The sequence below is a fragment of the Triticum urartu genome, chromosome 5A (genome assembly GCF_056163025.1).
Source record: "Triticum urartu cultivar PI428250 chromosome 5A, HENAU_Tu73, whole genome shotgun sequence".
In the NCBI taxonomy this organism is placed as follows: domain Eukaryota; kingdom Viridiplantae; phylum Streptophyta; class Magnoliopsida; order Poales; family Poaceae; genus Triticum; species Triticum urartu.
Window position 1 is genome coordinate 52,552,363 of NC_141877.1, and position 25,446 is coordinate 52,577,808.

General features: G+C 50.3%; 3 protein-coding genes across 3 annotated transcripts; all 3 read left to right on the forward strand.

The window, feature by feature from the left end:
* The first annotated feature begins 2,061 nt into the window (after nt 1-2,061).
* Nucleotides 2,062-4,832, forward strand: LOC147967969 (uncharacterized). The gene is made up of 4 exons (XM_087523335.1): nt 2,062-2,949; nt 3,024-3,359; nt 3,438-3,572; nt 4,491-4,832. The coding sequence occupies exons 1-4, from the start codon at nt 2,062-2,064 to the stop codon at nt 4,830-4,832; spliced, it is 1,701 nt and encodes a 566-aa protein (XP_087379461.1).
* A 14,870-nt stretch (nt 4,833-19,702) lies between these two features.
* Nucleotides 19,703-21,023, forward strand: LOC147967970 (uncharacterized). The gene is made up of 2 exons (XM_087523336.1): nt 19,703-20,017; nt 20,400-21,023. The coding sequence occupies exons 1-2, from the start codon at nt 19,703-19,705 to the stop codon at nt 21,021-21,023; spliced, it is 939 nt and encodes a 312-aa protein (XP_087379462.1).
* Nucleotides 21,024-22,533: 1,510 nt separating this feature from the next.
* On the forward strand, nt 22,534-23,650 carry LOC125555606 (germin-like protein 8-4). The gene is made up of 2 exons (XM_087522604.1): nt 22,534-22,696; nt 22,931-23,650. Exons 1-2 carry the CDS (start codon nt 22,549-22,551, stop codon nt 23,488-23,490), a joined length of 708 nt encoding a protein of 235 aa, XP_087378730.1. The 5' UTR covers nt 22,534-22,548; the 3' UTR covers nt 23,491-23,650.
* The last annotated feature ends 1,796 nt before the right edge of the window (nt 23,651-25,446 follow it).

The following is a 25,446-nucleotide window of genomic DNA, read 5'->3' on the forward strand; positions in this document are numbered from 1 at the left end:
CTCGTAGTGAAATTACAGGCCGTATACTATCTCAGATGATAATGACTCCAAAACCAAAGTTCACCGTTTTGATGATGCGCACAACTTTCATGTTGATCACTTTTCCATCCGAGGTCATCTGGATTACCTTTCGGGCACATCTTCAGTTTCACTCGGATCCGAGCTCATCCACTCGGATATTAGAGTTTTTCGTCCGACTGGACCTTTTCACTCGGATGTTAGAGTCTTTCACTCGGAAGACAATCTTTCACTCGGATGACTATAATTTCACTCGGAAGACAATCTTTCACTCGGATGACTTTAATTTCACTCGGAAGACAATCTTTCACTCAGATGACTATGTTTCACTCGGAAGGCAATATCTTAGTCAAACGTCAAGTTTTCATTCCGATGGTAATCTTTTCACTCGGAATAACTTCACTCGAATGATAATTTCACTCGGATTACTATATTTTCACTCGGAAGCCAATCTTTTACTCGATCGATAAGTTTTCACTCGACCTTTTACTCGATCGGTAGGTTTTCACTCGGATGGTAAACTTTTCACTCAGATTTCCCGACTGAAAACACAGTCTGATCTTCATTTGCCTCTCCAGGTTGCATACGATCTCAGATTGAGACAAATTTTATATGAAAAATGATCGGCTCGACGAGACCAAACTTATTCGTGTTGAAGGTTTTTCGATTCAAGGCCTCCTTGATGGCCAAATTACTCGCGCAACCTATCAGACAAGTGTCTGGCACCTCACGCCATATTTCCGTTGAGGTTCGGTCTGCAGTGTATTGCCTCTAACTTTTGCATATGAACTCGGATTAAGATGATTTATATATCAAAATCAATTGGCTCGACGAGACGAAGACAATTCCTTAATAGTGCTCCTTTATCCGAGGTCATCTTGAAGACGTGATTGGCCAAAAACCACTCAAAATATTGAATTATGACACTCGGAGTATAGTTTCGGTCCATAAGATAAGGTCCAATGAATATAACCGAAACATCAAAGTTGTTCCACTCGGCGACGTGAATCTTTGCATGCTGAAAACCCGTTCATTTGAGACCATCTTCATTGCAATCTATATCTTGCCAAAATCAGGTGTCAACAAGTTCATTGGCATATAGTATATAATTAGATTGATATATGCAACATGAGAATTGTAACAATAGATATAGATGCTATCTCTCAGTTAAAACTTGGCTAGTGGTTCATGATTCTTTTGGTTTACTTATCCCAAGGGAAACTTTTATTGCTTGGTACTATGAGAAGAGTGAAGATTTTTTTTGTAGGGAGTGCGTACAGACTAGCGTATAATGAAAACTAGAAAACCCCGTTGTGCCCATGACGCAAAAAATAAATGATGTCGATAAGTGACGACAACTATAAAGAACATGTAGCCATATAAGAAATTAATGTCAACTTTTAAGGGGGTTAGTTTTGTTTTGTATGCTGTGTCATTGCTGCACTCCTTGGGCTGGGCCAGTGGGCCAACATAGTCATGGTCTGGCTTTTGTAGCTGCGCTAGAGGTCACATTCAGTCATTGTCATGAGGGCGGCGCAGTTTTTGACTCGCGTTTTGCTGTAGTCGCATCCTAGCTGTCATGCTTGTTGAGATATGTATTTAGCATATGTATTCTTGTACTCCAAGTCTCCTCCTTGTGTATAGTTAAGGATATGACTTGCCTTATGTACTATATATACTTGTGCATATGCACCCATCAATACATTGTGGTTTGCATTCTATTCCTCTACATGGTATCAGCCCCCCGATCCTACCCTAGCCGTGCCGCCGTTGCCTCCTGGCCGCCGCCGCTCGCCCTGCCCTGCGCTGCCGCATCCTTGCCACCGCGCCCCGCCGCTGCACTCCTGCCGCCGCGCCCCTCCACCACACCGCCCCTCCCTCCCGCCCCACCCGCGATCTTCCCTCTGCCCCTCCCAAAGCCCTACACCCCGTGCGCCGCCATCACCTCCCTGCCGCACACCGCCGCTCACCCCGAGCCGCCTCCCTCCCGCAACCCTAAAACCCCTCCGATCCCATCTCGCGCCGCCATCCCTCTCTGCTGCCATGTCGGCCCTCGGCACCTCCTCCTCCTCCAGCGCACACCCTAGCAACCCGTTCGACTCTTCCTACGGGTCCGAGCCCGATGAGCCCCAAGCCGCCGACATCCGCAACATCCACCTCTCCGATCACGTCCCCATCATCCTCTCCCACGCCTCCGCAAACTACTATGCCTGGAAAACCTACTTCAATCTCCTCTTCCGTGAGTACAACCTTCCTGATCATGTGGACGGTCTCGCCAATTTCTTTGCCGCCGCGCACGACGCCAACTGGCTCGCCATCGACGACACCCTCATCCGGTGGTTCTTCCTCACCGTCTCTCCGGACATCTTCCACACCGTCGTTCACGATGGGGAAAATGCCTACACGGTGTGGACCAAGATCAATGGCCTCTTCACCGACAACAAGCTTCAACGGATTGTTTTCTTGCAGCAGGAATTTTTTGGGTGTCACCAGAACGACTCCACCATCGACGCCTTCTGTCTCCGGCTCAAGACCCTCTCCGACGAGCTCAACGACGTCGGGTTCAAGGTGGGCGACGAGCTTCTCCTCTCGACGCTCACCGCCGGCCTCAACGAGGACTTCGGCAACGCCGCCTCCGACCTCACCCTCATGGCCAACCCTACTTACGTGCGGGCGGTGGCCTATCTTCGTCTTGATGAGCGGCGGATGAAGCACCTCCACACCCGCGCCATCCACACTGCACTCGCCGCCGGCCTCTCCACCGGCGCCTCTACACCACCCTCGGCGCCCCGTCCTCTAGTCGTCCCGCACCCTACGCCGATGCCGCAGCTGCCCCAAGCACCGCGCAACGGTGGTTACGGCGGCAACCGTCGCCGCGGTCGCGGCGGTCAACGCCACGGCGGAGGCAAAGGGGGAGGCGGCGGCGGTCCGGCTCCCCAGCAGTAGCCCCCGCCACCCTGGGCCGGTGGCTATAACCCCTGGACGGGGGTCGTGCACGCATACAGTATGCCCGTGCCGTGCCCCCCGCCCCGGGCATCCCCGGCCCTCGTCCGAGCCCTCACCAGGCGCTCCTGGCGGCGCCTATCGGCGCCCACGGCGCGCACGGCGCCCCTCCTTTCGCGCCCTCCTACGGCGCGTACAGCGCCCCCTACTACGACCCGGCCCTTCTAGCGGCCCTGCAGCAGCCGCCGCCCTACTCCGGTGGTGGCGGCCATTGGATTATGGACTCCGGTGCCACCGCTCATATGTCCGCTCATCCGGGTAACCTCTCCTCCATCTATCCCACTTCCACTCCCGCCCGCATCATCATCGGTAATGGTGTTGGTCTTCCCATCTCTCATGTCGGTTTTGCGCCCTTTCCCTCTAACTCTCGACCTCTTTCTCTTAATAATGTCATTGTTTCCCCTCATCTTATTCAGAACTTAGTCTCCGTTCATAATCTTTCTCGTGATAATTCTATAGCTGTGGAATTTGACGAAGTTGGCTTTTCTGTTAAGGACGCTCGCACCAGGATGATTCTTCACCGCTGTGACAGTCCCGGCGACCTCTACCCAGTTCAGTCGTCGTCATCTCCGGGTGGTCCTCGTGCTTTTTTCGCCGGCATTGATCTTTGGCATGCTCGTCTCGGGCATCCTAACACTTCTTCACTTCGTCAAATAATGAGAGGATTTTCCTTTTCATGTAATAAAACGGCCACTCACTCCTGTGAAGCCTGCTGGTTAGGCAAACATGTTCACCTTCCTTTTAGTTCCTCTTCCACAGTTGCATCTTTTCCGTTTGAGTTGATTCATAGCGATGTATGGACATTTCCAGTTCCTAGTAATTCTGATTATCTTTATTATCTTGTTATACTGGATGACTACTCTCACTTTGTGTGGACATTTCCTCTTCGTAGGAAATCCGATGTTGCCGCCACTCTCATTGCATTCTATGCTTATGTCTCCACACAGTTTGGGCGACCCATACTCGCACTTAAGACAGATAACGGGAAAGAATTCGACAATCTCACCATCCACCATCTTCTTTCCTCCCACGACACCGTGTTTCGTCTCACGTGTCCATACACCTCCCAGCAGAATGGCCGTGCCGAGCGCATCCTACGCACCCTCAATGACTGTGTGCGTACCCTTCTTTTCCATGCCTACATGCCCTCTCGGTTTTGGCCAGATGCCCTCGCCACTGCCACCCTCCTCCTTAACCTTCGTCCATGTCATCCGTGCTGGAACTACGCGCCTCATCATCTCTTATATGGCACTCCTCCCTCCTACGATGGTCTCTGAATTTTCGGTTGCCGTTGCTACCCCAACACCACTGCCACCACACCTCATAAACTCGCTCCTCGTTCCGTTCCATGTGTCTTCCTTGGTTACCCGGCCAACACTAAGGGTTATCGCTGCTATGACCCCGTGTCTCACCGTGTCATCACCTCCCGACACGTGTACTTTGATGAGCTTGTGTTTCCCTTTGCACAGGAACAGGTGGCGCCGTCTTCCCCTCCCGCGGCGGGTTCTCCTCCGCGCCGCCGCCCGCTGCTAGCCTTGGGTGCTCCGGCCACCCCCCCCCCCCCCCGTGGCGCCCTCCTCCGGATCGGGGCCATCCGCGGCCCCCTCCTCCGGTTCGGCGCCCCCATCGCCTGGAGCCGCGTCGACGTCGCCCACGTCGCCCCGGTCCTCCACCATGCATGCTGGGCCGCATGTTGGGCCGCCGGCTGGACCGGCCTGCACTGGCGCGGCCTCCCCTGGCGCGTCCTCTCCTGTAGATACGTCGCCCTCGCCTCGGTCGCCCGCGCCGACCCCGCCTCGGTCGCCTGCTAGCGCGATCATGGCCCCGGTGTCGCCTGGTTCTCACGACGCCGCGGCCTCGTCCTCTGCCCGGCCCGCCTCTCTCGTCGACGCCGTGGAGGCCACCGCCTCTCCCGTGGATGCCACGGCCTCGCCACCACCCGCGGCTGCCCCGACGGCCGGCCCCATCACACGCTCGCGCACCGGTATTTTTCGCCCGAGCTCCCGCTATGCTGATGACTATGTCTGCACCGCCTCGACGTCCGCTCCTTCCCCGCTGCCATCCTCGATTCGGGCCGCTCTCCGCGACCCTCTTTGGATGGCCGCCATGTAGGAGGAGTTTGATGCTTTGCAGCGGAACTGGACTTGGCAGCTTGTTCCCCGTCCCCGGCATGCTAATGTGATCACCGAGAAGTAGGTCTTCAAACACAAGCTTCGTCCCGACAACACTCTTGATCGCTACAAGGCGCGATGGGTTGTTCGTGGTTTCCGGCAACGCGCCGGGGTGGACTTCACCGACACTTCCGCTCCGGTTGTTAAGCCCGGGACGATCTGCACTGTCTTACAGTTGGCGGTGTCTCGTGCCTGGCCAGTTCATCAGATGGACGTCTCCAACGCCTTCCTCCATGGTCATCTTGAGGAGCAGGTCTTCTGTCAGCAGCCCACGGGGTTTGTTGATCCGGCGTGTCCTGATCATGTGTGTCTGCTCTCCCGCTCATTATATGGGCTCAAGTAGGCTCCTCGTGCCTGGTACCAGCGCATCGCAGCATTTCTTCACCAACTCGGCTTCCGCTCTACATGCTTCGATGCTTGGCTGTTTGTTTATCACCAGGGCACTGACACGGCGTATTTGCTACTCTATGTTGACGACATCATCCTGACAGCTTGTACTTCTGAGCTCCTTCGCCGGCTTACTGATCGTCTCCGTGCTGAGTTCGCCATCAAGGACTTGGTCCGTTGCACTACTTCCTCGGTGTTGTGGTGGTGCGTCGTCCTGATGGATTCTTTCTTCATCAACGGAAGTACGCTCATGAGCTCCTCGACCATGCTGGCATGCTTAACTGCAAACCGGCCGCCACTCCTGTCGACACGAAGGCCAAGCTCTCTGCTACTAATGGTACTCCTGCCTCAGATGCTGCTTTCTACCGGTCCATTGTTGGTGCTCTTCAGTACCTCACCCTCACACGACCAGAGCTCCAGTATGCTGTTCAGCAGGTCTGCCTACATATGCATGCTCCTCGAGACGTTCACTAGACTGCTGTTAAGCGGATTCTCCGCTAAATCCGCGGTGCTATGGATCTTGGTCTTACTCTGCGTGCCTCCACTGCCACTGATCTGGTCGCCTACTCCGACGCCGACTGGGCTGGCTGCCCGGACACCCGTCACTCCACTTCGGGTTACTACATCTTCCTTGGACCGTCCCTGGTGTCGTGGTCGTCCAAGCGGCAGCCCACTGTCTCACGGTCTAGCGCCGAGGCTGAGTACCGCGCTGTGGCCAACGTTGTTACTGAGTGTTCCTGGCTTCGTCAGCTTCTTCACGAGCTCTTGTGTCCTGTTGATAAGGCCACGGTCGTTTACTACGACAACGTCTCCGCCGTCTACCTCTCCGCCAACCCGGTTCATCATCATCGCACTAAGCACATTGAGCTTGATATCCATTTTGCTCGGGATCAGGTGGCTCTTAGTCATGTTCGTGTTCTACACGTTCCCACCTCCCAACAATTTGCCGATATTATGACCAAAGGCTTGCCTACGACGTCTTCTGAGGAGTTCCGGTCCAGTCTCTGCGTCAGCAACGGTGTCGCTTCGACTGCGGGGGGGGGGGGGGGGGGGGGGTTGAGATATGTATAGCACATGTATTCTTGTACTCCAAGTCTCCTCCTTGTGTATAGTTGAGGATATGACTTGCCCTATGTACTATATATACTTGTGCATATGCACCCATTAATATATTGTGGTTTGCATCCTATTCCTCTACAATGCTATTGCTTTGGCTATTTGTGAGGTAGGGACAACATGGACCTTGCTCTATCCTTTGTAAAACGTTGTTTAGAGTAAGGATGTCGCTTTGATTTTGAATATATTGGGTATATCTTTTTCATAGGTTAGGATAACCTATATTATGAATTATAGAGGCAACATATAATTACACATAATTGTGATGCAAGTGCCATTTAATAGGTGTGTAGTTAGGAAGGTTTCATCGAAGGAAACAATAAAGAGAGATAAGAGGAGTACGACGCCTGTGCGCCGCAACAAGCGGTATATGACGACCTGGCACTTTGTAAAAGCCGGCTTGGAAGATAGTGATCATCAGAGGTGGTGGCATAGAAGGAGAGAGTAGACAAGCATGAGCCCGGCAGCAAGCAGACGTATATGCTCACCTAGCATAGGCCTTCCCGACACATGTCTTGCGCACATGCCGACCGCACGCCGTGTAACAGTCGAAGATGCTGTTGTGGTTAGCTAGCTGGTGGGGGCCGTCGATCTCGCTTGGTTTCTACCCAAATGTTGAACGCCCCTTATAGGCCCTCTTGCTGTCTACCTGGTTGTTGGATGTTGTCGGGGTTACTCGGCTGGTGGAGATCGTTAGTTTGGCACATCATCGTGTTGGTGTACTCCGTACGGGTGTATATGTTGGGTCGGCGTATGTCTAGTAGGACTTGTGCACCATGTATATGCCGGGAGAGATATGTCAATCGGGAGAGGGTTCTTCCATCTGTACTTTTCCCAACAGACATGATAGGTCGGCAATAGTCTTTCCCAACCGACTGTTTGTTGACGGAAGCTGTTTTCCGGGCCAACTTGGTTGTTGGGAATGTAGTATTGTGGTGTAGTGTGGTGCGGGTCATGTGTGTGTTTCCATAGGATCCGGTACATAAAGAACTTGCCGTCGATCAAGCACTCACTTTGAACATTGCACCCATTGCGCATAAACAAACGAAGCCGATAAGTGAGGCTAACTATATGAAAGTAACTGAAAGAACAAAGGGGACTTTTTAGGGAAAATGGGGACTTGGTGATGCACCTGTTAGTTTACGTCGCTCGTAGGAGTTGTGGGGTTGGGCCTCATTGTGTGCCAGCTAGTGATCTTTCAGCCTATTGGCATATCTAGGGTCATGTCCTTGGGAATACAATGTTTACATAATATTGAAGATAGGCACTGTTTATAAGGTAGATATATGCATTGGGTCAGAATAGTAAAAGACAATTGTTAAGAACACTAAAATATACATAAAACATGGCTATATAAATTTCTTGAGTGGCCCTTCTGCTCGTGCCTCAGTTCCAATATTTCCTCCTCTTCGTACTCCCTCCTTCGCCTTCATTGCACTTGTTTCCTTTGCTCTATCCTCCTTTACACGAAGCATGCCTTTCTTGTAGTTGATGAAGTGCTTCCTTATCTCATAGCACGCATATGTGTCCCGGCTTTATAGTGGATATTCAACCTGGACAGTGGTGAGTCTGCCTAGTATTTGTGATTTTGCTTATCGAACTTGCCCTTCATGTCGGCGTAGTACTAATCCATCATTGATGTTGCGATGTATGCTACCGAATCCTTATATGTTATAAGTCGTCTGTGGGATGCCGATTGTACCACTCGGTGTATCCTTTTGCCGTGTCTTGTTGGGCTTTCACCGAGTATTTCTGGTACTAAGCATGTAACTCTTTTCCTGTAGTGTCGGGCATAATTTTTATATATTGCATCATCTCCAAATGCTCAAAACTCTAATAGAGCCATCAATATATGTTGAGAGAGAGAGGCCTTCTCGCATTGTGATTACCGATTTTGCATCAAGAAATGCACGAAAAAGCTTATTTTGAAACATGAAAGCAAGTTGAGGGTGGCAGCATCAGCACGCGGGCAATGAACATGGTCAGAGATGGCAACACTTGAGGGTGGCAGCAACATCATGCCGGCAGTGAACATGGCCGAGATGGCAACACTGGGCGGAGCCGGACAGCGTTCAAGCTACCATTGCAGAAGCTAAATTTTTCGATAAAGGTGCTTCATTACTTAAAGAATTTAAGCATTACACCTGATCTCTACATAATTGAGATGCACACAGCGATAATCACATCCGGCAAAGCCCCTCAGACCCAATCTATCACATCCGTTCTTTCTCATAACTTGAAAACATGTACAACGTAGAATGGTCTGAGGGGCTTTCAGATTTTGTAGTTTCTCCCACATTAAGTGACGATTCTCAACACGTGGTTCACCATATACACATGTTAGTCTCCAGACACTACAAGAAAAACTAGGGTTGCCGACGGCCAAATCTATGCCGACGGCCCCCGTTGGCATCTATGGACCTATGCCGACGGCCAAGGATAGGCCGTAGGTGTAGAATAGCCGTCGGCATACATCCATCTATGCCGACGGGGCCGTCGGCATAGACTAGGCCGTCGGGACCGCCCGAGATACGCCTACGGGCCCGTCGGCATAGGACAGGCCGTCGGCATAGCCCGGGCCCCCCTGCCCGGTCAACGCTGACCATTTGACGGCGTTGACCCTACGCCGACGGGCGGTAACGGCGCCCGTCGGCATATCTGTGGCAGAGGTATGCCTACGGCACAGCCGTCGGCATAGGCCCCTCTGCCACGTCATCGATCCGTGGGACAACCTCCGTGTGTGCACAGATATGCCAACGGCCTTGTCGCCGGCATACGTGTATTTTACTTTATTTTTTTATTCTTACTTTGTATTGTTATTTTTACTTTATTTTCGTTTTTGTTTTTTCATAAGATAATTATGCCTTATCTAAAAAAACATACTCGATGATATATCGATTGCCCCCCGTTATGAACGTCGCTATCGCCGTGTCACGGAGGGGGGAAACGGTCGACACGGAAGGAATTCTGGTTGGTGGGGGGATTCAGGGTGTAGCTATGTCACCGAAACATCGCACGGGTCCCGATGCATATGTCAAAGTATTCATGCATGCGTAGACGCCCGTCTTGGGGCTCCGGGGTGTGCCCCCCCTCATGGACGGCGCTGCCGCCGGCACCTAGAGGGGGGAAACGGACGCGTCGGGTCTACACGGAGGGGATCTTGCTGTGGGTCTGGCCCGGATGTTGCTCCAAAGTGTTCCTATGGGCTGACCTAACACAACCGGGTGGGGAGGTCCACTGGTCAAAGCCCGTCCGTGCAAAGTCAAAGGGCTAGATCCCGTGGTTAAACGCTATAGGTTTAGGCGGGACGGGGGCACTGGGGGGGTAGCAATGCCACCGGAGCATCGCACCGGGCCCTCATACATGCGGGGTGGTGTGGTGGCATGTCCGAAGAGGCGGGACACGTCTCCGGGGCGTGGCCCCCCCTCACGGACGGCGATGACACGGTAGTAGACGTTCTGCGGTAACGATGCGGCGTCAATATTACTAAATACTCGGAGCACGATAAAATCATGAGTTTTTTTGCACGACGTGGGCACATGTGCTATAGGAACGATGGTATTTTTTCATAATTTTGGGTGATGGAGAAGTATCCGAAAAATTCCCTCTACGCGGATCGCCCTTCGCGCGTCTACGGCTGTGGCCGGCGGCCTCCGGGGGCTAGCATGCTGCCAAATCTTGCGTAGGCGGCCTCTCACAAGTCTGGAAGTGTTGTGGCAGTTGCAAACGCCCGGCACGCGTGTCCGGGGTGTGCCCCCCCTCACGGACGGCGCCGCCGCCGGCACCTGGAGGGGGGAAACGGACGCGTCGGGTCTACACGGAGGGGATCTTGCTGTGGGTCTAGCCCGGATGTTGCTCCAAAATGTTCCTATGGGCTGACCTAACACAACCGGGTGGGGAGGTCCACTGGTCAAAGCCCGTCCGTGCAAAGTCAAAGGGCTAGATCCCGTGGTCAAACGCTACAGGTTTAGGCGGGACGGGGGCACTGGGGGGGGGGGGGGTAGCAATGCCACCGGAGCGTCGCACCGGGCCCTCATACATGCGGGGTGGTGTGGTGGCATGTCCGAAGAGGCGGGACGCGTCTCCGGGGCGTGGCCCCCCCTCACGGACGGCGACGACACGGTAGTAGACGTTCTGCGGTAACGATGCGGCGTCAATATTACTAAATACTCGGAGCGCGATAAAATCATGAGTTTTTTTTCACGACGTGGGCACATGTGCTATAGGAACGATGGTATTTTTTCATAATTTTTGGTGATGGAGAAGTATCCGAAAAATTCCCTCTACGCGGATTGCCCTTCGCGCGTCTACGGCTGTGGCCGGCGGCTTCCGGGGGCTAGCATGCCGCCAAATCTTGCGTAGGCGGCCTCTCACAATTCTGGAAGTGTTGTGGCGGTTGCAAACGCCCGGCACGCGTGTCCAGGGTTTGCCCCCCCCCCTCACGGACGGCGCCACCGCCGGCACCTAGAGGGGGGAAACGGACGCGTCGGGTCTACACGGAGGGGATCTTGCTGTGGGTCTGGCCCGGATGTTGCTCCAAAGTGTTCCTATGGGATGATCTAACACAACCGGGTGGGGAGGTCCACTGGTCAAAGCCCGTCCATGCAAAGTCAAAGGGCTAGATCCCGTGGTCAAACGCTACAAGGTTAGGCGGGACGGGGGCACTGGGGGGGGGTACCAATGCCACCGGAGCGTCGCACCGGGCCCTCATACATGCGGGGTGGTGTGGTGGCATGTCCAAAGAGGCGGGGCGCGTCTCCGAGGCGTGGCCCCCCTCACGGACGGCGATGACACGGTAGTAGACGTTCTGCGGTAACGATGCGGCGTCAATATTACTAAATACTCGGAGCGCGATAAAATCATGAGTTTTTTTGCACGACGTGGGCACATGTGCTATAGGAACGATGTTGTTTTTTCATAATTTTGGGTGATGGAGAAGTATCCGAAAAATTCCCTCTACGTGGATTGCCCTTCGCGCGTCTATGGCTGTGGCCGGCGGCCTCCGGGGGCTAGCATGCCGCCAAATCTTGCGTAGGCGGCCTCTCACAAGTCTGGAAGTGTTGTGGCAGTTGCAAACGCCCGGCACGCGTGTCCGGGGTGTGCCCCCCCTCACGGACGGCGCCGCCGCCGGCACCTCGAGGGGGGAAACAGACGCGTCGGGTCTACACGGAGGGGATCTTGCTGTGGGTCTGGCCCGGATGTTGCTCCAAAGTGTTCCTATAGGCTGACCTAACACAACCGGGTGGGGAGGTCCACTGGTCAAAGCCCGTCCGTGCAAAGTCAAAGTGCTAGATCCCGTGGTCAAACGCTACAGGTTTAGGCGGGACGGGGGCACTGGGGGGGGGGGGGGGGGGGTAGCAATGCCACCGGAGCGTCGCACCGGGCCCTCATACATGCGGGGTGGTGTGGTGGCATGTCCGAAGAGGCGGGACGCGTCTCCGAGGTGTGCCCCCCCCTCACGGACGGAGATGACACGGTAGTAGACGTTCTGCGATAACGATGCGGCATCAATATTACTAAATACTCGGAGCGCGATAAAATCATGAGTTTTTTTGCACGACGTGGGCACATGTGCTATAGGAACGATGGTATTTTTTCATAATTTTTGGTGATGGAGAAGTATCCGAAAAATTCCCTCTACGCGGATTGCCCTTCGCGCGTCTACGGCTGTGGCCGGCGGCTTCCGGGGGCTAGCATGCCGCCAAATCTTGCGTAGGCGGCCTCTCACAAGTCTGGAAGTGTTGTGGCGGTTGCAATCGCCCGACACGCGTGTCCAGGGTTTGCGCCCCTCACGGACGACGCTGCCGCCGGCACCTGGAGGGGGGAAACGGATGCGTCGGGTCTACACGGAGGGGATCTTGCTGTTGGTCTGGCCCGGATGTTGCTCCAAAGTGTTCCTATGGGCTGACCTAACACAACCGGGTGGGGAGGTCCACTGGTCAAAGCCCGTCCATGCAAAGTCAAAGGGCTAGATCCCATGGTCAAACGCTACAGGGTTAGGCAGGACGGAGGCACTGGGGGGGGGGGGTAGCAATGCCACCGGAGCATCGCACCGGGCCCTCATACATGCGGGGTGGTGTGGTGGCATGTCCGAAGAGGCGGGACGCGTCTCCGAGGCGTGGCCCCCCCTCACGGACGGCGATGACACTGTAGTAGACGTTCTACGGTAACGATGCGGTGTCAATATTACTAAATACTGGGAGCGCGATAAAATCATGAGTTTTTTTGCACGACGTGGGCACATGTGCTATAGGAACGATGGTATTTTTTCATAATTTTTGGTGATGGAGAAGTATCCGAAAAATTCCCTCCACGCGGATTGCCCTTCACGCCTCTACGGCTGTGGCCGGCGGCCTCCGGGGGCTAGCATGCCGCCAAATCTTGCGTAGGTGGCCTCTCACAAGTCTGGAAGTGTTGTGGTGGTTGCAAACGCCCAGCACGCGTGTCCGGGGTGTGCCCCCCTCACGGACGGCGCCGCCGCCGGCACCTGGAGGGGGGAAACGGACGCGTCGGGTCTACATGGAGGGGATCTTGCTGTGGGTCTGGCCCGGATGTTGCTCCAAAGTGTTCCTATGGGCTGACCTAACACAACCGGGTGGGGGGGTCCACTGATCAAAGCCCATCCATGCAAAGTCAAAGGGCTAGATCCCGTGGTCAAACGCTACAGGTTTAGGCAGGACGGGGGCACTGGGGGTTAGCAATGCCACCGGAGCATCGCACCGGGCCCTCATACATGCGGGGTGGTGTGGTGGCATGTCCGAAGAGGCGAGACGCGTCTCCGGGGCGTGGCCCCCCCTCACGGACGGCGATGACACGGTAGTAGACGTTCTGCGGTAACGATGCGGCGTCAATATTACTAAATACTCGGAGCGCGACCAAATCATGAGTTTTTTTGCACGACATGGGCACATGTGCTATAGGAACGATGGTATTTTTTCATAATTTTTGGTGATGGAGAAGTATCCGAAAAATTCCTTCTACGCAGATTGCCCTTCGCGCGTCTACGGCTCTGGCCGGCGGCCTCCGGGGGCTAGCATGCCGCCAAATCTTTCCGCACGCTCTGTGCTAAAGAAGTAAGTAAAGAGGTGATTGAAAATTTGCATAAGAAGGCACTGGAGTTGATAGTCAAGCTAGAGAAGATCTTTCCGCCAGGCTTCTTTACTCCGATGACACATCTCATTCTGCACCTCGCGAACCAGGTATTGTTGGGGGGCCCTGTGCAAAATCGCTGGCAGTACGGCCCTGAGAGGCAGAACAAGCATCTCCGACGGAAATGTGGAAACAAAGCTAAGATTGAAGCTTCCATAGCTGAGGCAGTTATCCTAGAGGAAGTGTCAGACCTCAGGACATCATACTATCCAAACCACGTTCCCCATCTGCATAACAAGGTGCCTCGATACAATATAGAAGAGCCCAAGTATCAACCCAGGCTCGATCTATTCAACGCGCAAGGTGGGAGGGCTGGGGCCTCAAAATCTTATAACATGCCACGACAAGAGTGGGAGGACCTCATGTTCTATATCTTGCACAACATCAAGGAAGTTGAGGAAGTGTGGATGAGGTAATACCACTACACCATTCCTTTATGTCTTCCACATCATCATGTTTCATGTTCACTTAGTCCCGGTCTAACACCGCTTATCTTTTTTTAGTGATTTCGTTCAAGAGGAATGGACGGGAGTGAATCCTCCTACTGAGGCGGAGGCACTTACTCTTCTCCGTCATGGAAACCCTGGACGTAAAATTTTTGTTGCTTGGTTCATGGAGAAAGTAATTTTACACACTCCCCTATTAAATACCTACTTCAACATTTATTAGTTAACTGAACTAAAGCACGCAACAATTTCCATTATACTTGTAGGGAAAAGATCCGAACATATCTATGGATGATGAATTGAGATGGGTTTCCATGGGTTTTGACCCTGCCGTCATGACATGTAAAAAGTATGATGTGAATGGGTATCGCTTCCATACAGAGGAGCACCAAAACAGCCGCCCCGATCCCAAAACTATAAATACTGGAGTGTACACCCCCTGGTCAAAATTCAGTAGACTACTACGGAAGGGTACAAAATATATACGAGGTTAAATTCCGCCAGGGGCGTGAGACCCTAAGTCTGCCTGTGTTCAAATGCCGATGGTTCGATCCGCGGGAGGGGGTGAAACATACGCCTTCCATTGGTTTGGTCGAAGTTAAACCATCAACCGTCTATGCCGGAGCCGATCTCTTCATTGCGGCTACCCAAGCTACACAAGTATATTATCTGCCTTACCCATGCCAGAAAGTGTATCTAAAAGGTTGGGAAGTTGTGTTCAAGGTGTCGCCACATGGTAAGCTACCAGACCCGAATGAAGACGATTACTACAACATTAACCCCATGACATACGAGGGAGTGTTCTATCAAGAGCAACCTGATGATGATGATGATGATGATGTGGTTAGAAACGATGACGCTAGACCATTGGGTGATGATGATGTGGACCCAAACATCTACGATGCACAGAATGATGGTGAGACCATTGTCAATGAAAATGACATACTTATGCTAGAAAAGTTAAACGAAGACGCTGACGACGAGGAAGAGCCTCCACCTCCGTCAGACAACGAAGATGATATGATTGATAGTGATGATGAGACGGACCGAGAAAGAGGTTACAACAGTGATGATTCATATGGGTTCTAGCAGATGTACGTTTCAAGTATTTTTTTCTATAATTTAGGAATATGCCTTTTTATGCATTTTTATTAATGTGTTTATTATCATGCCTTTTCCTTCATTTCATTAATTTACTAATTGCTTTTTCTCTTTTCAATGCAGGTTCGTGGAACATGGGCAAGGGGAAGGCCGACGGCGTGGGTTTCCTACGCAAGGTCGTCGGCCTGCCTAGTCGGAGTGGTCGAGCACGTAATCCTCCCCCTTGGCTACTTGACGATGACTCCTCACAGGGAGGTCGAGGGAGAGGTGACCCTAGAGGAGGAGGGGGCGGGGGGAGAGCCTCTAGAGGACGAGGTGCTGTGGGGAGAGCCACTATAGGGGTCGCTGCCAGAAAGAGCGCACCCTCACCGACTTAGGGGTGTTGTCTTCGAGGCCCTCCTCTAGTGAGGTACCCTCCTCTAGTGAGTACACTCTAGGGAGGAGGAGGAGGAGGAGGTGGTGGTGGTGGAGGAGGAGGAGGAGGAGGTGGAGGAGGAGGCAGGCGAGGAGGAGGAGGAGGTTGGGGAGGGGGAGGCAGGCGAGGAGGAGGGTGGTGGCGGGGATGATGGTGGTGACGGGAAGGGGGTTGACAACAAGGGGTGGCTGCGTGGCAACACAAAGCTACCAAAGCAGGTTCCTGCTACTGAGGAGCAGAAGTGGCTCATTGAGCCCACGGGAAAAGAGTAAGTGGTTCATTATTTTGCTTGTCACATGCTTATTCCGGTTGTTATTTATTTTGCTTGTCACATGCTAATAGTTCATTCTTTTGCAGCAACTGGATATATTCTAAAGGGGTCCGTATTCCCAACGGCCTCATCACCGTCTTGCTGAAGTTATATTGGCCGGGGTTGTACTGTCCGGATCCAGTCAGGCAGCCGGACCGTCGGGTTTTGGCCACGAGCTGGGACCACTGGGAAGCGGCCCGCCACGCGGACCATGAGACCCATGCCAAGGCCGTGATCACTACTTTCTGGGTGAGTTCTCTTCAGAAGCACAAGTCCATTCTAGTTTCATGAATGATTTAACTCATGGCTTCTTCCATTCTTGTTTCATGCATGATCGTAGAAATTCTATCGAGTTCTTCCGGAGCACAGGGCTAGAGCGGACCAGATCGTGCTGCGCCAATGCAAGAAGAAGGCCCGCCAGATGCAGTACGAGGTGCGCTATGTGGCCATCTCCACATACTACCACGACGTTCTTGGTGTGAAGATGACCAAGGAAGAAGCACGGAGGATGGGCATTACCTTGGAGAGGCCCGAGTTCTTGGCGGTAAGTATAAAAGATTTTTCATTATGCTTTCATATATTATGCATTCATTACCTTGTGGTACATTATGCTTTATGCTTTATGCTTCCATAACACCAATTTGGACACACCTACATGCCATTATGCTTTTATTATGTAGGTGTGTCCAAATTGGTGTTATGGAAAAGACGAGTCCTGGGCGGCATTGGTGGATCTTTGGTGTGATGAGGATGGAGCCTGGGCGGCTATGAGAACCAAAAATAAGGCTAACCGAGGGACGGAGGGAGTACATGCTCAGGGAAACCGAAACCACACTAGTAGAAAAAGGGCCTTCAGTCCCGGTTCATAAGGGCCTTTAGTCCCGATTCTGGAACCGGGACTAAAGGGTCGGTACTAATGCCTATCCCTTTAGTCCGGGTTCAATCCAGAACCGGGACTAAAGGCCGCGGCCACGTGGAGCTCCACCTTTAGTCCCGGTTGGTAACACCAACCGGGACTAAAGGAAATTTTATGATTTTTTTTTGAATTTTTTTTTTGAATTTTTTTTATTTTCAAATTTCTGAATTATTTTAACCTCTAGTCTGTAATCACCACCACTCATCACTTCTCAATTTATCCTCTAATCACCTCTCATCATTCCAAATCATCTAAGTTCCCGAACGGTCACCCATCCTCCCACTCTCCCAGCCTGAGCACACTTAACTTCCGGGTTCTATTCTCCCTCGCTCCAAGTCTGCACTTCTTGTTTTCCTGACAATACTAAGATGTCAATCCTATTAACCTTCAGGAATTTTGCTTGAGCATGAAGTGACACATTTCATAGTTTTATTTTGAAACTATTGTTTTAAAAACAATAATTATTTAGTAACACTAATATTTCTTGAATAATTAGTTTGACCATTGTTTGACCACAGTTTGACCAGATTTGACCAAAATTGAAATAACAAAAATAATTATTTAGTAACACTCATATTCTAGAATAATTAGTTTGACCATTGTTTGACCACAGTTTGCCCACTGTTTGAATTTTTTTCGATTTTTTTCACTCTAGATCTTAAAAGCCCCGTAACTTTTTTCTATTAGGTTTTTGAGGATTTTGAAAATGTTTAACGGGGTTTTTCATATAAAAATTCAGAGAGATTTTGCAAATAATTTGGATGTAACTTTTCAAGTAGATGATTTTTCATATAAAAAACTTTTTCATCTGAGTTAGTATGCAAAAGTTATGCCCATTTTTACAAATTTCAGAGATTTTGCAAATAAAGTCAAAATTCACATATGCAAATTTTCCCAACAACTAGACCATATATCACATGGGAAACTTATTTTCTTTTATTTTTTTGACATTTCCATCATTTTCTTTTTTTTAAACTGAAAAGGCGATCCACAGGGGGGAGAGTTTGAAAATGGGACCTTTAGTACCGGTTCGTTGCACGAACCGGGACTAAAGGTCTCAACCCCATTAGTCCCGGTTGGTGCCTCAAACCGGGACTAAAGGTCTAATCTTTAGTCCCAGTTTGAGGCACGAACCAGGACCAATGGTTGTGGGCCAGGAGCGAGGCCCATTGGTCCCGGTTCATCCCACCAACCGGGACCAAAAGGTCCAGATGAACCGGGACCAATGGCCCACGTGGCCCGGCCGGCCCCCTGGGCTCACGAACCGGGACCAATGCCCCCATTGGTCCCGGTTCTGGACTTAACCGGGACTAATGGGCTGACCCGGCCTGGACCAAAGCCCTGTTTTCTACTAGTGCCACTATCTCCACAAGGCAGTTAATGTATGACTAACCCCATTAAACATTCTTCTTCTTCTATTTACCATCACTTTCTTATGTATGACTAACCTCTGTTTGGTGGTGCAGGAGGAGAAATTGAAGCGGCCGCTCTCACACATGCAGGCGTGGGAGATCGCCCATGCGTGGAAGGACCCCAAGCCTGGCGAGCCCAAGTACTACGGCAAGAAGACCGCGGGGAGGAAGAAGGCCTACTCCGAAGCGTATCTGAAGTTACATCCTGACACACCTGACCCCATTGCGGCGCCTCTGGACGGCATGGCGGTGGTGAGGATGGGGCCCAAGGAACACGGTCGGGAGGCGGTTCTCGATGCTGTGATCACTCCTAGTATCTCCTACACACAGCTTCGTCGGATCGACCCGAGCCTGAGCCAGCGCATGAGCCAGCCAGTGACCAGTGCACAGTCCCTCTTTCAGGAGCAACAATCTGTAAGTATTTTCCCTCTTATCTTCATTGCTCACTTTATTTTCCGCATTTAGTAGTTTTATGAGTTCCATCATGTCATACCGTAGGCCTACCTGGAGTACACACACCAGGAGACCATGGCGTGGCATCAGAGGCTTTATGAACACCAAGTGCAGAGGGATAGCTAGATGCAGCAGGCTTTTCAGGAAATGGCGGCCGGCAGGTGTCCTCAGTTCCCTCCAGCACAATGCCCTCCAGCACAACCAGTGCTGCTGAGCTTTGAGGAGTTTGTGGCACAGAACGCTGGCCCCTCGCCGGTTAGTTCATCCTCAATCTATTCACCCAAAGCATGCCATGCCTTTCAACACAGTCATAGTTTTTGACTAAGCCGACGGCTAGGCCGTCGGCATAGGGGTGCCACGTTGCGACCAGTCGTCTGGCAAACTTGACAGCGGCCGCCGTTAGGCGTGATTGTTGCCGACGGCAAGGGCCGTCGGCATAGATGTACAGCCCCCGTCGGGAAAGCATCTATGCCGACGGCTTTTCTATGCCGACGGCCTCCCTGGCTATGCCGACGTATATGTTGCCGACGGCCCTATGCCGACGGGGGCTGTCGGCATAGGTCTGTCCCGACGGGACTCAGGGGCCCTGGCCGTCGGCATAGGGGGAGATTCTGGTAGTGAGAGCGGTTCAGTTGCAGACAAACGAACATGTGCATCAATATATCTATCATTTATTTCCTGGACATCCACAAAAATTTGATCACACCAGAAAAGCGCTAGTCCACCACAGAGACCAATGCTATCACATCCGGCAAAACCCCTCAGACCCAATCTACCTCTTAAACGACGTACTTTTTCAGCTGTCATGGGCCGTGGCAATTGTCGCCTTCACCGCGTCAGCGAGCTGCTTGATGGGAGGGGGCGTTGGATCCCAAACCTAATCCAGCGCCACTTCCACTCCATCGATGCTGCATGTATCCTCAAGATCAAAGCATCGCCACACCAACTGGAGGACGTTTTGGCATGGGCACCAGATCTGCGAGGTGTCTTCACTGTCCGCAGTGCGTACCACCTCGGCGTCGACCTTTCTACAAGCACCAATGTGGGTGCAACGAGCAGGGCACCGGACGGCACTCGTGCCGTCTGGAAGGCAGTGTGGGGGTGCCCTGCTCCTTCAAAGGTACGCATATTTGTGTGGCGTCTTATCACTAATTCTGTAGCGACGGTGGAAAATAAAACAAAAAGAAATTTGGAGATTACTAATGTGTGTAAGCTGTGTGGCATGGAATCCGAGGATACATACCATGCTTTGTGCAGGTGTCCGCTCGCAAGGATGCTTTGGGAGGCGATGGCAAGCACTGAATGTATGCCTCGCCTCGAGGATGTCGTCAACTCGGGCCCGGAGTGGGCTCTACATGTGATGAACCAATGCACTGATGAGCAGCGCCTGCCCGGTGATCATGACACTCTGGCGGAGCTGGCATGTCCGGAATGAAGTTGTCCACAACAAACCAGCCCCACCAGTATATGCTTCTTGTCGATTCTTGACTAGCTACATGCAGAGCCTAAGATGCATCCAGCAACACCCACATGAGGATGTAACTAAAGGGAAGATGATGATTCAGCATCGTAACAGCAAAGCTCGTCTGAAGATGCCGGCCACCCCTGCTGATTGCACTAGGCCGCTGGAACGATGGGAGAAGCCACTCGAGGGCTGGGCAAAGCTAAATGTTGATGGTGCTTGGCATGAGTCTGATGGTATAGGAGGAGCTGGGATGATCCTACGCGACAGCAATGGAGCTATAATCTTTGCATCGTGCAGACTACTGACCACATGTGCAAGTGCTCTGGAGGCGGAAGTAGCTGCGTGCATGGAAGGAATCGCTCTCACCCTTGAGTGGTCTACGTTGCCTTTCATTTTGCAAACTGATAGTACCATTGCTGCAAGCATGATTGGTGACAGTGAGCAAAATAGATCCCCTGTTGCTGCACTAGTTGATGAAGCTAAGCGGCTTCTAGCACTAGGTCGTGAGTACGTGTTATCACGTGTTAGTAGAAGTAAGAATAAAGTTAGTCACACCCTAGCCCAGCTAGGGATCTCTGAACCACGTACTGCTGTGTGGCTTCGTCATGGACCTGATGATATTGGCATCATTTGCCAACAGGATTGTACTGATCTTCCTTAATTAATACAATCCTTTTACCTCGCAAAAAAAAGAAAGAACGGATTTGAGTGCAATTCTCGGCTGCATGGCCGCCTCACGAGATAGGTACTCGCTATTGTGTGTGCCAACTGCGACGAGGTGATGATGTAAGCGCTCGCCGAGATGCCGCTAGTGAAGTTGGAGTACGATTTGACTATACAATATTTGGAAAAGGGATAAGCGTAGGATCTGTCCGTACATTGGAACTTTCTTCTTGACAATATTGAATCCTCGTATATAGCCCCAATGACAGCGCACGTAGCTCACCCGCAAAAAAAAAAAAAAACACACGTAGCTGATATTAAGAAAAAAAACAGTACACGTATCTGCATAGAGATATGAAACATGTCACCGACCGAACTTATAATGAACTCATGTTTGTCACGACCGCTGACTTTTCCATCGTTGAACCGGTCATCATTAATTACCTGCTCTCAAATTCACGTACTATTGCAGTCGTAAGTGCATACTCAACAAAATTGTCTAGTGCAACCTTAATGTTATTGCATACTATCATAATTCATACTCAGTACTCTCTCCGTTTCTTTAGTCTGCATATACATAAAGTTTGGTCAAAGTCAAGCTTTATAAAATTTGACTAACTTTATATTAAAAATTATCAACATTCATAATGTAAAATCAATATTATCAAATGCATCATGAAATGTACTTTCATACTATATAGTTTTAGTATTGTAGATGTTCATATTTTTTGATATAAATTTGGTCAAACTTTGTGTAGATTGACTTTGATCAAATTTTATACGCGGGGTAAAAAAAACCGAGGGAGTACCGTCCGCAGATCATAGGCGGATGTGAAACAAAATCATGATTCTTTATTCCTTTTTTGGTGAGGATTTTTTATTGTGGAGAACATGATCCATAATTCCATTGTAACTCTGAAACCAAATACTGATGAAAGGGGGTTTATATACATGAGCTAACGTAATACCTGGAGAACGTACCATTTTTACAAGCATGCAATTGCTTTTTATGTTGTTTATTTATAGGACTAGGTAGTATGACGCATTAGATAAAGATATGATGATGACTTCTGCTTACATGTCATTGTCGTTATCCACCATTCTTACAAACATGGAAATGCTACTCGGTTGAATTGCCCATGCATATCTCCGGTCTCTACGATGAGCATGGGCTAGATAGCACCGCCCGGAGAACCGGGCTAGATAGCACCCCCGGGAGAACGGAAGAAAATCAGCAGGATCGTCGACCAGCTTGTGCAAAATATGTAAGCGCATGCACACGTAAGGTTACTTGGCGGAGCAGATACCATGCATATAAGTATATAAAGAAAACATGAGATGTTGAACAACCAATCAGGTTGTAGCACCTAGAGCTGACTATTTCAATCCGGTTGATCATTTCCTCTCGTACTTGACTTGTCCTGTTTGCTCAAATGCATGCAGAAGTTCCATCATGTCACCACACTATGTGCTTGCGCCACCTTGAGCCAAAGCCAACTCCGACTATATAAGAACATCTACCCATGCCTCCATGGACAAAGCATCTCACAATGGCCTCCTCTTCCTCCTTGTTTCTCCTTGCCGTGCTTCTTGCGCTGGTCTCATGGCAGGCCACTGCCTATGACCCTAGCCCTCTGCAAGACTTCTGCGTCGCCGACATGAAGTCACCTGGTATGTATATGTATCATGTGTATGTATGTATGCATTAATACCAGTGATGCTGTAATGGTCTCGTAGCATATCTGTGGTCACACCTGAGTTATTATGAGTTTTACATGCTATATGTTGATACCAAAACAAGGTATTATAAATTCCTACTTACTCAAAATGCATGCTACTTTGTAAGCTCAGTGTTACCTTTTTTTTTTGCGGGTAAACTTAGTGTTACTTCCTCCATGCATGCAGTGCGAGTTAATGGATTTCCTTGCAAGGACCCAATGGCCGTCAACCCGGAAGATTTCTTCAATCCAGCCATGCTTGACCAACCTAGGGATACTAAGAACAGCAAGGTTGGGTCCAACGTCACCAACATTAACGTCATCAATTTTCCTGGCCTCAACACCCTTGGTATCTCGCTGGCACGAATCGACTATGGACCATTGGGCGTGAACACACCACATATACATCCCCGTGCCACTGAGCTCCTTACTGTGCTTGAGGGAACTCTCTACCTTGGATTTGTCACATCCAACCCAAATAGGCTCTTCTCCAGGGTGGTCAAGAAGGGTGACGTATTTGTGTTCCCGAAGGCAATGATCCACTTCCAAATGAATCTAGCGCATGACAAGCCAGCAGCAGCGTTGTCATCACTCAGCAGCCAAAACCCAGGAGTTATTTCTATTGCCAATGCAGTCTTTGGATCAAACCCACCCATTTCGGATGATGTTTTGGCCACGGCGTTTCAGGTGGAAAAGAAACTGATTGATTGGCTCCAATCTCAGTTCTGGGAGAATAACCACTACTAATATGTTGTAGTGTTACACCTATAAAGAGTATAAAGAATAAATGCCATGTATGTGTGTGCCTGCGAGCCGCGAGTTTTTCATTTCCTTTTGAATCGTGACAATATATGTTGTTTGTTGGATTGATATCATAATATGGTGACAGTTTAAGCAATTCGTTGTTTAGTAAATGGAATATAGTGGTGTCCTCTTCCCTCGTAACTGAAATAGGAGAATCGATGAATTTCATGAGATAACCAATGATAGTGCATGCATGCTATTGCTGGGCACGATATTTAGAGATAAGCTTTAAAGGATTAAGTGTCCCAGAGGGGAGAGCTAAGGGATGATTGGCCCAAGTTCCTTGCCACCACACCTCTGCCTCGGCAGTACTCTAAACGTAGAGAGTTTTTCCGGTGCATCATATGATCTAAAATAAGGTGTAGTATATAATTGATCCAATGCAGTAACACTAGAAGTTTCCTACGGGTTATGGCATGATGGTGCTAACAGAGTATGAAAAAGTAGCTTTATTTTAGATGATATGTTTGCAATAACTTGGCCATGAACTACGAACTCCCTCTGAATCCTCTTTCTAGAGGTGGCAAGGGACCCCTACTGTACATATACTGTTGACTAGTTAAGTTGAGCAGTATCCATCTAAATCTTATTTGTGTTCTTTTAGGGTACTGTTTTTTGCGGGGGACTTTTGGGGAACTCGTTGGGAGGGCAAGGAGCTAATACTCATGGATTAAGAAGACTGGCACATATTATTATTTGTATTTTGTGTGTGCTTATCTCTTGTTTTTGTGGGCGGCAACACGTTAGCAGCACGAGAGTGCTCGTAGATTACATGTGTCCCGCACACATTTACTAAAGTTTATTTAGTTATTATCAGATTTGTTCTTAGTTTCATCGAATAGCACAACACCACCAAAACAACAGTTATTGGGGATCCTATGAAATAACAATAAGACATTATCCATGGAAGAGGCTATTTTGTGAGATCCTATGAAATAACAATAAGACATTATCCATGGAAGGGGCTACTTTGTGTTATCTCACGCGACAACCTTAGAATTTGCAGTAGAGTATACCCCTTTGTCCCTTTAATAAGGGATCCACATTTTAAGTGATTTAACGTTGACCGTGAATTTGGTCAATAATATATGTGCTACATGTCAAACACAAATTGAATACTCCCTCCGATCCATATTAGTTGTCGCTCAAACGGATGTATCTAGCATGCTAGATACATCCGTTTGAGCGACAACTAATATGGATCAGAAGGAGTAGTACACTTTTTTGTGAAACATAATCCATGTTTAGTTAGTCAATTTAGTGGTTAAACTTGAGTTTTAACATGCATTCGCGGCACTTAAATAGGACGAAGGGAGTACTACTTTTTTGCCTCAATTTGCATGATTAACCAGAGGAGGGTAATTACCAGAAAGCTCCAGAGAATGAGCAAAATAAGGATCAGTGAAGAAAAGAATTTTCTAGATACCAAAAAATTCCAGAAAAAGATGTAATTATTTTTGTGCCAGAAGAAAGACAGGGCGACTGAGCTGTAACTCTCCGGACACACCCGCCGGTGGTCGTTACTCCTGGCGGGATCTAGACTGGCCCCACAGATCAGTAATAGTCTTTTCTGCGCACTTTGTCCTCACTCGTGCGCATCCGGGAGCAACTTCCCGATCGGTCACCCATCCTGAAATTACTCCAAGCTGAGCACGCTTAACTTTGGAGTTCTGTCCGAATGAGTTTCCGAAAAAGAAGGAATTCCTTATTGATCCCCACTCAGAGGAACCGACGTCCTCGTCGGGCCACAGGAACGTTCCCTCTTGGCACATATGTCTATGCTTCCAGTCCGGCACATGTGCCATGCTGTGTACCACGACGGGTCACAAACGTCATGCACAACATGACTGCGCACCTGTCCGCAAACATCCGTGTAACCGCGAGGGTCGGCTCTGATAC